Genomic DNA, 13,389 nt, shown 5'->3' on the forward strand with positions numbered 1-13,389 from the left:
TGCTCATGCGTATAGGAAATCATGTACCAGGACACAGGTATTTACTGTAGGGGTTCATAGTCATGATCCCTATTCAGAGGACAATAGCAAGAGGTGAGAATTAGGTCAGCGGTATCATCCACGGTTTTATAGCTGCTGCTAGTGCCTCCCATAATGGCATCTGTGCAGAGATGGTGTGATTTAAGGGGTCACAGAGGAGCCAGCCAATGACAAGAACTCTGGCAGGTCCCCTGTGTGACAAAGCTGTCGGCTGCGCTGCAAACTTAACGCGTGCAAGGTGAGAGCGGCGAGATGATGCTAACGGCATCGCACTCATCAAGAAAGCACCTTGGAGGAAATCAATCAAGCGTGCTGGCAGAGATCCGCTCGCCCTTTGGACACACTGCAGTTACTATATGACCCATCGGAGTAGTAAATATCACCATACATGGATCATCTGACAAAAGGCAACAAGTTGCATATGTGGATGACAGATGTATGGATGAGAAGAGCCTGAGATAGGAATGTCTGAGACTGTACATGATTTATCTTAACATCCAAATCTGGTGGGGTTTTTTTAAGAGGCTTGGGGGCTGGTCAGGATTGAGGTCAGCAACCACAAGGTCAGTAAAATTCCATGAGTATATTAAGACTTCCATCTGGCAAATGCACCCAAGGAGGTGCCATCAATTTGTGGGAATATGCGGAGGGATGAATGGACCTCAACTTTGGATAGGTTCATAAACCAAAGTCCACCAATATCACCATGAAAAACCTTCTGTGCAAATACAAATTTATTGGCATGTGACCTGAAAATACACAAGGTTTCTTTTGGAAAACGTTTGAGATCACTGTAGCACCACTCACCAGCATTTATCATGCAACAAAAAATACATTTTGCTATTCTTCAGTAATTTACTGTATGATATGTAAACAAGATACTTGACACAAAACAAAGATTTATTTGGTGAACATCTTTGCCTCCTCCTGCAAGACCATCTTCCCCCAACTGTGAGGTTTTATTGATCTAGAGTTCATCCCATATTGTGGAAGCTTAAAAAGGCTACAACGCTGGCTCAACTCAATAAACATGCTCTCATTTGAGAAAACGGTGGTTATACTGGCTCCCCTTTATCCGACAAGGATAACTGATGGATTTTAATGGTGGGAAGTTTTCCGACTGGAGGCGGGTGGGTGCACATTTCCTCTTGCGGGGGTCTCTCACCACTGGAGACGCAGCAGCAGGTCCGCTGGAAGCTTTTACTGCAGAGTTTGGCCACTTTTCTGCTTTTGTCTGCTGCTCCGGTTCCTCCGGTGGGACCGTCGGAAAAAACGCTCCACTCCCGGCTGTCCCGAGAGGACGGAGTCCTGGACAGATCAGCGGGAGAGGAGGGGCTGAGGCGACCGGATGCCCCCCTGTCAGCAAGATTCAAAGTCAGGGGTTGGTTGTGGACGTGCATTTGACTCTGGCCCACAGCCAGATGATGATGATGATGTTGACGATGATGCTGTCTCGGACTGGCTCTCAGACAGTGAGCTCCCATTAAACTCTGGAAGGCCTTTTTAAACTCCTGGTTGGAGCATGGGTAGATGATGGGGTTGATGCAGCTGTTGAAGTAGCCCAACCAGAAGGTGATCTTGAAGACTGTGTCTGGTGGTCTGTAAGCAGGGAATATGGAACCTGTCGGGATGCATGAAAAGCAAAGATCAGCAAAGAGACTAATGTAGGGTCAGACTTCACTTTTTATTCAATAAGCAATTGCTCCCTTAAATATACCCATCAGATAATACACTTTTGGGTATTTTCCATTTTTAGGGATTTTTTTCCCCCCACATTTCTACCAATCCCCCAAAGAAATGTATGTCGAATTAATCAGTGTTTTCTGATGAATTTTTTGGTTGTGTAAAAAAAAAAATTTGCGGACCCCTGCGATATCCTTGGACCTGCAATGTAAAGAAATTCTAGCACCGCCAGTGTCTCCAAGGATGTTTATTTAGTCATTTAGATGAGTATTGTTTTTCTAAAAACTAAAATAGTGGAATGAACATTCTCTGAGATGGATTTCATTATTTTTGCCAGGAGTTGTGTCTTTTCTGGCAATGCAGCTGTACCCTATTCGAGCTGAGGTGGGCTATATATCTGGATCTATCACCAGTCAATCACAGGGCACATACTGACAACCATTTACTTTTCAGCAATTTTATGTGGATCATCTTATTAAATGAAGTCAAGTGCTATTACTAAAATATTCATATTGGTCAATCTTATAGCCAGTCTTGATGTAGTACTTTAGTGGCATTAGATTGTATTTTTTAAATAGTTCTATGGAATCTACACTCGGGAATTTTGTTCATTAAAAAACACTGACTATGAGAATATAAGGCTCGTGTGCGTTTAGGGATTTTTCAGTCAGTTTGATGGTCAATGATATGTCCAGGACATTGGGGAAAAGCTGCCATGTGCGAGGCTTTATTGGCCGGGCTGCTGCAGATGTCAAACACTCCCTTTGAAAAATGAGATTGCAATACAGAGATAGATGGAAAGACGGTGTGAAGAGCGCTTGGGAGCAAATCATTTTGTGCCTCACAGTACAGTTCCATCATTTTATCCCCAGGTGTGCTCAACAAACAAAAAAAGCAACTCGCTTATTGCCTATCCCCTTGGTAGTTTCATGTTTGAGTTGAAGCATCACTGCCTTGTCAAAATGTGGGCAACCGCTTGTCAAGACTCGAGCGTCACTTGTGCAATCTAATATCTCAGATAATGCCCTCACCTTCGTAGCAAGCTTAGATCCATTATTTGGAGAAAAACAACAACAACTAGTGACTGACAATTCTGTTAAAAAACATGCTAAACATCTTTCTACACAAACTACCAAGATTGTTTGTTGCGCAATATCAGCAAGTGTGCCGACTAGATACAATGCAAATTCCTTTTTATGCTTCCTGTTTACACCTACTGAGTGCGGTTTCTTTAATTCTCCATGAAACACACCCCCACAATCACCCAAATGACTGGAGTGTAATAAACCTCTATTCTTAGTCTGGATAAGCCATAACCCCCACTGCATAAAGTTTGCACTATATGCATAGATATCAATCGTAGTGAATAAATAACTTGAATAATTAAGTGACGTCAAAAAAGTCCTGCAGCACACCTGATGATATCTCAGTGGTTGACTACTCTTAAGTGGTGCACTGGAGAAGATCAACAGAGCATAGCACAAATAAAGATATCTCCACCGACAATCCTCCCAAAACAAAATGTCTGTCATTGTACCAAGATTGACCTGAAAGAAGCATCAAGACTGCTGAAAAATACAATGAAGAAGAAATGGTTGTAAAAAAAAAAAACAAGCTGGGCAAGTTGTTAGTTTATTCCGAAACTACAATGCAGTTGCAATTTTGCAAATTACCTTGTCATTTCTTTTGTGGTGAATGACTGAGAGCGGCGATTCTGCCTCTGTGCCATGGGAGATCATCAGGTGTGCCTTACGAAATTATCCAATTTTACTTAATTGGTCCGAATTCAATTCCTGTGAGTCAGATCTGTGTCCAACCAAAGCAGGCCCAGATCACCCTAAGTAAATTTGTGGGTAAATAAAGACCAGCTAATGGACATTTCAGTGTGTGCTGTAGCTTGTTTGGGGTGATGTGCTGTGATATTTTTGTAATGTCTACGTATCTTGTCTCACTATAGGATGGGAAACACAAGTTGCTCTTTTAAATGTCTGACAGCAACGCAAAGCTTAAAGTCGCTTTTTAATTGGCTACTGTTCTATTTCACACCACAATTAGCTAGTTTGTGGCTTGACAGAACTCACTGGTGACCAATTAAAATATTAACGTACTTGTGATTGTACATAGGTGTGACATTTACCATAGTTGTAACGACAGTTTTTGGAGTAAATTGTGTTGACCCCCCCCCCCCCACATACACACACACACACACACACACACACACACACACACACACACACACACACACACACACACACACACACACACACACGCACACACACACACACACACCCACACACACACACACTTTTAGAGACAACTGTATGTGTGTTTGTAGAGCCCAATGTAGGAATGGGTTGATTCCTTTTTGGTGGGACAGTGTCTGTTTCTCTCCTGTCACTTGATTGGTCACATCTCATGAGACGTGACCTTTCAGGTGTTAGGGAACCATCTTCACCCGTGTACTGTGATTAGTCTGAGTGAATCCAGATACATCCTATTTCCTGTACACTCACACTTGTCAGGATAATTGGCTATTGTCTCCGTTTGTTCATATTTGCTGAGCATTGACAGTGTCTGACATCTGTTTGCAGGTAATATTCTTTGTCGCCATGTTCATTCATTTAGTCATCTTCCAAACTGCTTATCCTCACGAGGGTCGCGAGTGTGCTGGAGCCTATCCCAGCAGTCTCGGGAGACACCCTGAGCTGGTCGTCAGCCAATCGCAGGGCACATATAGACAAACAACCATTTACGCTCACAATGACACCCACAGACAATTTGGAGTGGCTACCATGCATGATTTTTTTAGATTGTGAGAGGAAACCAGAGCACCTGGAAGAAAAACCACGTAGGCACGTGGAGAACATGCAAACTCCACACAGAAAGACCAGAGCCAGAATCTAACCCTGCACCTCAGAACTATGAAGCGGACGTACTAACTAATGCTTCACCGCGCCTCCCTACAGGTATGCTGAGTTTTTATTTATGAAATTAACCTATAGCCCTCCACTCCCCATGGTGTGAAGTGGACAAATTAAAAACAATATCACCTGTGGCGGTCCATAAGTGTCTTTAAAAGTAATGGCGGCTTGCTGTGTCTCCTATCTGAAAAATTATAGAGATTCCAAGGCAACCCATAAATCAACAGGATATCTAATTATTTTCTCCAACCACCACATTAGGTATGATCACTCAATCTGAGGTTAAATGCAAACGCTGTATTTTTGAGGAGGGGACTGGGTGACAATATCTGACAAATATTAATTCAACAATTTAAATATTGTTCTGGTAGAACGCCACTTGATCATATTGAATGATGTTATTAATACTTTTTTTTTTGCTTTCCTGTAAGTAAATGAGGTGGCGAAAAAACAACCTGTCATTATGATGCAGTGCAGTTGTTCGCCACAGCAACCGACAACGACACTAATAAATACATTGTTAAATAATATATCTCCTACAAGGCAGGGTGCAATTGTACAGGAACTCACGAATTTACAGTTGTAAAGAAACTCTGCAAAGACAAAAGGTGATATATTTAAAAAAAAAAAAAAAGTCCAAAAGCTGCATAATTGCAAAAGCAAAGCATGCTTCCTAAAACCTCCTTAGTCTTTTTAGAGTATGTAATAGCATGAGTCAGTCATCATGTTGCTTCGCTAAGTATAAATGAGGTTTTTCTTTCATACTCACTGATGGGGAGGACGAGGAAGAAAGGCAACCAGCACAGGACAAAGCAGCCCACGACGATTCCCAGGGTCTTGGCCGCTTTCTTCTCTCTCGAGAACTTTAGCAATCGCAGGGCAAAATGTGTGCGGCTGCGAAGGGACTCGTCGTCACTTACAGTTGTGTTGCCTCGATGAATCCTGAGTATGACAAACTCCGAATCCGACTTCTGGGTCTTGTGACCCTCCTTCAGGCCCTGGCTCTCTCTGTGAGCCACCACGTACACCCTGCAGTACATGGCTAGGATGATGATCAAGGGGAGGTAGAAGGAGCCCACAGCGGAGAAGAGAGCGTAGGCCGGCTCCTCTGTGATCTTGCAGATGGATTCGTCATCCGGCGCCGGCTCTTTCCAGCCAAACAGCGGGCCGATGGATATGACGACTGACAGCACCCACAGTAGCATGACGGCCAGCAGGGCCCTGCGCTTTGTCATGATGGCTGGATGACGCAGCGGGTAACTGACCCCAATGTAGCGATCCACGGATATCACGCACAAGCTCATGATTGAGGCTGTGCAGCAGAGTACATCAACAGCTGCCCAAACATTACAAAAGACCCGTCCAAACACCCAGCGGCCCAGGATTTCAAATATGGCAGAGAAGGGTAGGACGGTAGAACTCAGCAGCAGGTCCGCCACGGCGAGATTAACGATGAAATAATGAGTCACTGTACGCAGATGTCGGTGGCAAACCACTGAGAGAATAACTAGGATGTTCCCAACGACTCCAAAGACGATGAAGACGCCCAGCACCAAGCCCAGAACAACAGCCTTGACCACACTGAACTCTGGAGTCAACACATGGCTGCAGTTGGAGCAGTTTTGTGTCAGAGGAGCCGGTGTCATTTTGTGCAGCACGGCACCATCTGCGCCCGTACCACGATGATGCCGAAATGAGTTTCTTTGCAGTTTGTCAGGCTTTTGGTTTAGATTTCACCGCAGGTGGAGGGGGACGAGTAGTCAGCCTTGGCAATACACAGTGTGAAAGATGGCGCGGTCCATCGACCCATTATGTCACGACCACATGACGCGTGCAGCAACACAGTGAGAGCAGCGTAATAATGTGATGAGTGTAATTAATGCCTTAAAAATGTTCATGCGCCACGTTAAAAATCAGTTAAGAATGCATGCTGCTTTGTATATGTTCTGAAAAATCCGCTGTGTACTCCGAGCTCAGTATGCACTCATCTAAATATTTTGCATGAACTCTGAAAAGTTCATGGACGAATGGTGTCAGAATTTGGAATGAAGCCGCCGTCGGATGGGTGACTTTCAGCGACACCGTTTTGTATGCTTGCCAAAGGCTCTTTGTTGTTGTGCTCACTGTACAGTTTCAGACTAATAAAATGGAGTTCGAGTTTGGTTGACGGTACAATTCCTCAAAGTTCTGCGTTGTGTCTTTGTGATTGCTGCCGGAGGGGGTAGTAAACGGAGCTCCAGTGCAAAAAAGGGCTTGTAGTGAGTTTAGAGCTTTTCTTTGATTCAGTACAGTTTTCACATCCGTGGTTAGGGATTCAGTCCAAAGACTTAATCTGAGTCCATGACACAATTGTAGGTGGGTGCAGTCATGTTCCAGATTGCTGCTCTTGATTGCTGGACTAATTGCAGTGTGAATACAGCAGGCATGGCCCTGCAGCTGTAGCATCCAGAACCTTTGAAAGAAAATAGGAAATTAAAACTTGCATACATCACAATACAAAAGCAGCTGATCTTGTTTACGTTTTTTTTTACATTTAATTGTATGTTTACATTGTTTGCAAATCCTTCATGGCTATGTGGGAGAGACAATGTTTAAGGCTCAATCTGGCAGGTCAACATGACCACAACAGCTTCTTTATGTTCACATAGACAAAACATGACCCAAGGTTGCGGATGAAAGAAACCCTTGCTTAAATTGCTGACCAGTTTCACTTTTTCCCTCCTTTTTCTCCTGTTAATCTGTCAAACATCCCACAAATAATATGGACCAGAACAAAACAATGAAAAAATGAGAGAGATACAGCAATTAGAAATAAGATCAGGCCCACACGAATGTTAAACACTGGTGTAGTCAAATCAATTGCGATGGTTAAAATCTGATGAAATCATGTTGTCTCCTCTCCTCTCCTCTCCTCTCCTCTCCTCTCCTCTCCTCTCCTCTCCTCTCCTCTCCTCTCCTCTCCTCTCCTCTCCTCTCCTCACCTCACCCCACCCCTCCCCTCCCCTCCCTTCCCCTCCTCTCCTCTCCCCTCTCGTCACACTATTATCCGCTGACATTTTGCCGCAAGTCTCTGCTCAGCACTGCACAGAAGGCTCTTTGGAGTGTTTGATGGACTCCGCGTCGCTGATAAGTTGTGCAGTGTGCTCGCCTCATTGAAGGTGTGGCATAGCTCGCATCCAGAGGTCATTGGGAGCCAGCAGCTCAGCGCCTTTTCCACCCACACTATTTGAAAGATGCATATGCCTGCTGAGATGTGTATTGCCTTCGAGGAGATTGCAAAAGTAATATGTAAATGTTTGTCCACGGAGGCATTTCAGAAGAAAGTTTTCCCGTCATCATTTTGGACCGTATGCATATTAGAATAAGATTACATCGGCGCTAGCTGCAATAAATTTGTTCAGATTGTATTCATGCAAGGCATGGCATTCTTTTACCAAATCGAAGGAAATTATTTGGACATAACAGTGCATAAATACAATCAAGACTGCTTTTGTGGGAGTGCTCAATTTATTAATGTGAGCCCATTTCTTCAGGGATAAGATTCAAAATGAGCCTCTTTCATCCAGTTTGATCTTTCAGGGAGGACTGGATGCAAGTTCATTATATCGAGCCATGATGAAAAGACCTGTTGATTTCACCAGCCCTAAATGTGCTTGAAGATGAGATGAGCAATGTACTACTCTTGATATTTGTTTCTTTTTGGCCAATCATGCTCCACAGATAGCCCTCTGTGCTTATGTGATCAAAGGTTCTCCCTTTTAGAAGCTCACAATATGATGGAAAGAGAATTAGGAATTTGGCGGACACACTAGCACATGGAGCCGTAATGAACAGGGACTGAAATTCACAATAATAGCAAGGACATTTTGAGACATATGGTCACTCCATGGCTGCAGTTATTTTTAAGTGGAAGCGTAAACATCCACTCTGGCTCAGTTGCAATCTCCACCTCCTCACGCAAGCAGGGGCCACTGCGCGCCTCCTGACAGACACTCGCTTTAGAGTCCTCCTTAGGAATGACAGAACAAGTAACTCAAGGCCAAGGCACTGAGCCATAAAGTACATTTTTAGAATTAAAAATCGTTTCCAATGAGAATCACTTCATGTCACTTCGTTAACGCAAATATAGAGATATAGGACTTTCAAGAAAACAAAACAGGATCTGTGCCCCAGTGTAACTACATTATAAACACTCAGAGGACAAACTCATAGGTACACTTGTGCATTTTAATAAGAGCCATGTTGTAGGTTATAACAGCAATAAGTAATTCTGCCTTGACAAAGAAAATAATGCTCAGTTTGGATTGATCCTAATACATTTTACCCTATCTTTGAATAGACTATGATAATCATATCAGCAATGTCACAAGGTAGACAAATAGTGAAAACAATGCAACCGTGAATGCCAATTTGTATGATGCTTGCAGCTCTACACTAATGCAAACCACATCCAGGTGGCTTGCATAAATACTCGGAGCTGCAGTAAAATACGTTTTTAATGCACATATACACGTATTGGCGTTGATTTAGATGCAGATCATTGTTCCTTAATGTCCAATTTGTGATACAGTACCTTACCAGCCGTGAAAGCAGCTATTTGCGGATTCTTCAATTATGCAAGATATTGCCCTCAACGACAGTTTTTCTACTTTCTTTTCATCCTTTTTTATATCTATGAAATAATTGAATAACCCAGACTCACCCGTGTCTTGTTGGTGTTTTAACATCTCCCGCAAAGTCTTGGCCACATCTGCGCCCACGGAGTCTCCTCATGCGCTAAAAGCCGCGGATCAAGTGCACCCACTGCGAAGAAAGCTTCACGAGTGAGTCGATTCACTGAGCGTCTTTCACGTGTTCCCCGGCACAACAAATGACGATGAGTGCCTAATGACTCTCCCCTCCTCCAGTCAACTTGATCAGTGTTCCCCATCACCAGCCAGTCAGTCAGTCAGTCAGTCAATGCATAGTGCGCCCCCCCCCCCACCCCCCACCCGAGCTATTCCCCTCTCGTTCCACACTCCATGTGCGTCATCCCAACCTATTACTCTATCCCCCAAAGTGACTAGCCATTGAGAAATATTCCATCAACGTTCAGTCTATCACCTTCACCGAGAAGAACCTCAATGAAAAATGTTATAAGACTTTTAGAAGCCTCTCATGACTGAACTTGATAAGGGCACTTACGCTCAGTGTACCTTTATACAAATCTGTGTTCAAAAATTAATTCAAATGTTCAGATCGATATAATAATATTAATCTTGTTCATTTTCACCTGGTATGCACGAGTTGGAAATAATTTAAAGCCAGCAAATCAATTTACTGTCTGTAGCTTACTTCTCAACTGCCTGCAGGTACAACAAATGGGCAATTGCCATTCATCTGCATGGTGCCAATTCATAAAGGGTGTTATATTATTCAGTGGGCACAGAGCGCTCTCTTTCTTTCTCTCTCTCTCTCTCTCTCTCTCTCTCTCTCTCTCTCTCTCTCTCTCTCTCTCTCTCTCTCTCTCTCTAGCTGTAAAAGTATGATGGAGAGACGAATCTAAAACAATCACACTCGTTAATTCATTTGGGCGTGAAATTCATTTTATCAGGAGACTTCTATTTATTTCTATTAAGAGGACCTTTTTGTTGTGAAACATTCTTCTAAACATTTCATTTGACTTAACATAGTCAGGGCAAACTTTATCATTTGAAAGCACAACTTATTGACTATACTGCCAACTAGTAACACATTCAAAGCAATGGGGTTTGAATTTTGTTTTGCAGGGACGGTATTCCGCAAGTACTATTAGATGAAACTCAAGATAAATCCTTATATTACATTTACATATATGTAAATGCAAGATGAATGAAAAGAGAAACAAATGACACATTTAAAATCCATAACCTGAAGCAAGACGATTTATTTCAAGAGCAATAGACTCAGGTTTTCCATTGCGAAATGGGGTATTGTGGTGTCACAGACATCAAGTCTAACATTTATGCAAATTAGGTCTCGTGATAGTGCATGCATGATTGTCTTGCACGCACACACCCAACTGTGTACTACAGTAGCAGATCAGTTGGTGTGAAATAGCAACTCAACTAACATTTAATCACAAGACAAGGCGGAGGAATATGTATGAGCGTTGAAACTATTGGAAAAATAATGATCCCCCTAAATTATTTTGAATTCTCATTTCATGGACGACCGTCACAGTAGCTGACTCTTTGCGTCTTGCGAGGGTTTATCATGCTATCTCAGGCCTTTTGAAAAAGCAATTACCTGTATGAGCCGGCCCTGAGGTTGGGTGGGCTGATGACTTTCGAAAGATACCCAAATCAATATCTCTGCACTGGAGGAAACACTCCCCATCATGGAGGCAACGACCTGAGCCAAGCATTCAAACTGATGTTGGCATTTACAGTGACATTCCGCTTAATTGCATCAATTAATCAGATTTCCTATTTTAAAGACTAATGAACATGCGGGGATTTGTTTGTCATGTGCAGGGCAAAATGCACAGAAAATGAAAGTGTGCAATCATGTGTAAGTTTTGGTGCAGTCACATTCTAGAAGCCACTACTCCTCGGGGGTGTGACATTTTTTATAGCGCGCTCTGACATTGTGAAATAAAGGTTCTGGGCTACGTCATCTGGTTTATGAAGCTCCTGGTATCCTGACAGCTGTCCACCTACACTCGCATGCTACCACTCCGAGCCCGGCACCTGAAATAGAGACGACCAAACCTGAGTCATATCTTAGTTATGATGTATTGAGAAGAAATAACAATGGAACTATAGCTGCAACCAATCTAAATAATTAATGAAACGACATCCAGGTTAATTTTCATTTTTATGTATCGAGCGTGACAACAGCCTCATCACAAATATTTCTAAATTGCCTTTTGTTCAAAACGGGAAATTCTCTTTGCAAATTCACATTCAAGCCGCATAGACATTCCTTGTAATGTTCAATGAAGGAGCATATTTGTCAAATGATTTATCTGCTCTGTACGTTGCTCTGCCAAGCGAAGAATGAAGAAATTATCCTGTAAAATCAGCAGCACCTGCATGTGTGCCTCCCACACGCCACATTCGATCACTTCTGACTTGTAGTGCCTTTAAAAATAAGAATGTAGGGACATTGGGATTTTTCAGGATGCTCAAGTGCTATAATAGTGCAGGCTTTTGTTGGGCTCCAATCATTGAAGCTTTGGCAATTGCTGTAATGAAGGCGGACCTCATTATCTCTGCAGACAGAACTCCGCTCCGAACAGGACTCTAATTATGGCTTAAATGCTGTTCTCCTACTGCGTGGTGTCACCCAAAGGATGTTGTCCTCTTACGAGTCTCACACACACACGCACATATATGCACGGACACACACACACACATGCACGGACACACACATACATCAAAATGACTGTGTGTGCTCAGCTGTGCCGGTAACAGAGATGCGCTAACAACATGACAACATACTTTGCACCCCTGTGACCAGGGATGACTTATCTAGCACCTGATTAATTAATCACATCTCCAGATGGCACTCCAGCAGTGTTGTTACGCCAGGTACACCATGCTTACAGGCCAGTGGTTCCCAATGAGGCACAAACCAGGAACCCGAAGACTCTAAGAGAATGCTGCTGTCGATATCTGGACAGGATGTAAACCCAACACAAGAAGCTGTGTTTACAGGAAGATCTTTAAACATGTTATTTTGAATATTTCAGATTCCAGATATAGATTTAATGTCATGACAACAAGCGCGTACTCCCGGTTGTATTGGATTTCAATTATTTTACGCAAGCAGTCGTAATGTTTTGTCACACATATGTCTTGCAAAGTATCAGATACATTTAGAGCAATGTCTCAGTGAAAGCTGGTTGACATAAGTGATCTAAAATCCAGGAATTGGATTTACAAATGAAGTGACAGGATGGATAAAGATGGAATTGGTACACACAAAGGAGGGTGTGCCAGTGATGCAGCAGCGTTTAGAGAAACTACTTGCATTGCATGTGTGGTTGTGTTTAAGGAGCAGATCCAATCACATAAAAGAACACTGTCATGTAAAAAACCACCAACAACAACAACAACAACAACAACAACAATTTGTGAGACTGATTGATTATCTTTTAGAGCTGTGGGTGGATTTACACTCTGAATTTAACAATGAATAGAAACAAAGACTATATATTAGGGGTGTAACGATTCATCGATACACATCGATTAATCGATATAATGCTCTACGATTTGTTGGCATCGATGCTAGCAGTGCGCGGCGTGTTGAGTTGTGAGCAGAGCAGGCACGTGAAAGGGGAGCCGACAACTACGCGGCTCCTGGGCTGGTGCTATGGCTAGTGTCCAAGAAGACGAGGAAATTCGCTCCCCTTTGGGCTTCAAGTCATTCGTTTGGAAGCACTTTGTAATTTCCTAAATAAAGAGTTTGCAGTACGTTGTTGATTTTGCGTATGAATTGTTATAAATCAGGATATTGTTCTATATCGATCGTAGAGCACTATATCGTGATGTATCGTGAATGAATCACAGCAGGCTTTAAGATATCGGCGAATATCGTATCGTGTTCTTTGTATCGATATGATATCGTATCGTTACAAAACCCGCGATTTACACCCCTAGTTTGTAACCCTAACCTTGATTTAAAACCCTAGTCGGAAACCCTAACCCTAGCTTGAAACCCTAATTAGCAATGGCAAAACTCCTTGGAAACCCTGGTCGGAAACCCTAACCCTAGTTTTGAA

At 42.8% G+C, this 13,389-nt stretch overlaps 1 protein-coding gene across 1 annotated transcript; it reads right to left on the reverse strand.

Annotated features, from left to right (window-relative positions):
* Positions 1-755: 755 nt before the first annotated feature.
* Positions 756-9,588, reverse strand: adra1aa (adrenoceptor alpha 1Aa). The gene is made up of 3 exons (XM_037257735.1): positions 9,346-9,588; positions 5,413-7,095; positions 756-1,660 (listed from the first exon to the last, which is right to left on the reverse strand). The coding sequence occupies exons 2-3, from the start codon at positions 6,287-6,289 to the stop codon at positions 1,095-1,097; spliced, it is 1,443 nt and encodes a 480-aa protein (XP_037113630.1). The 5' UTR covers positions 6,290-7,095; positions 9,346-9,588; the 3' UTR covers positions 756-1,094.
* Positions 9,589-13,389: the final 3,801 nt, after the last annotated feature.

The sequence above is a fragment of the Syngnathus acus genome, chromosome 9, assembly GCF_901709675.1.
Source record: "Syngnathus acus chromosome 9, fSynAcu1.2, whole genome shotgun sequence".
Classification (NCBI taxonomy): Eukaryota; Metazoa; Chordata; class Actinopteri; order Syngnathiformes; family Syngnathidae; genus Syngnathus; species Syngnathus acus.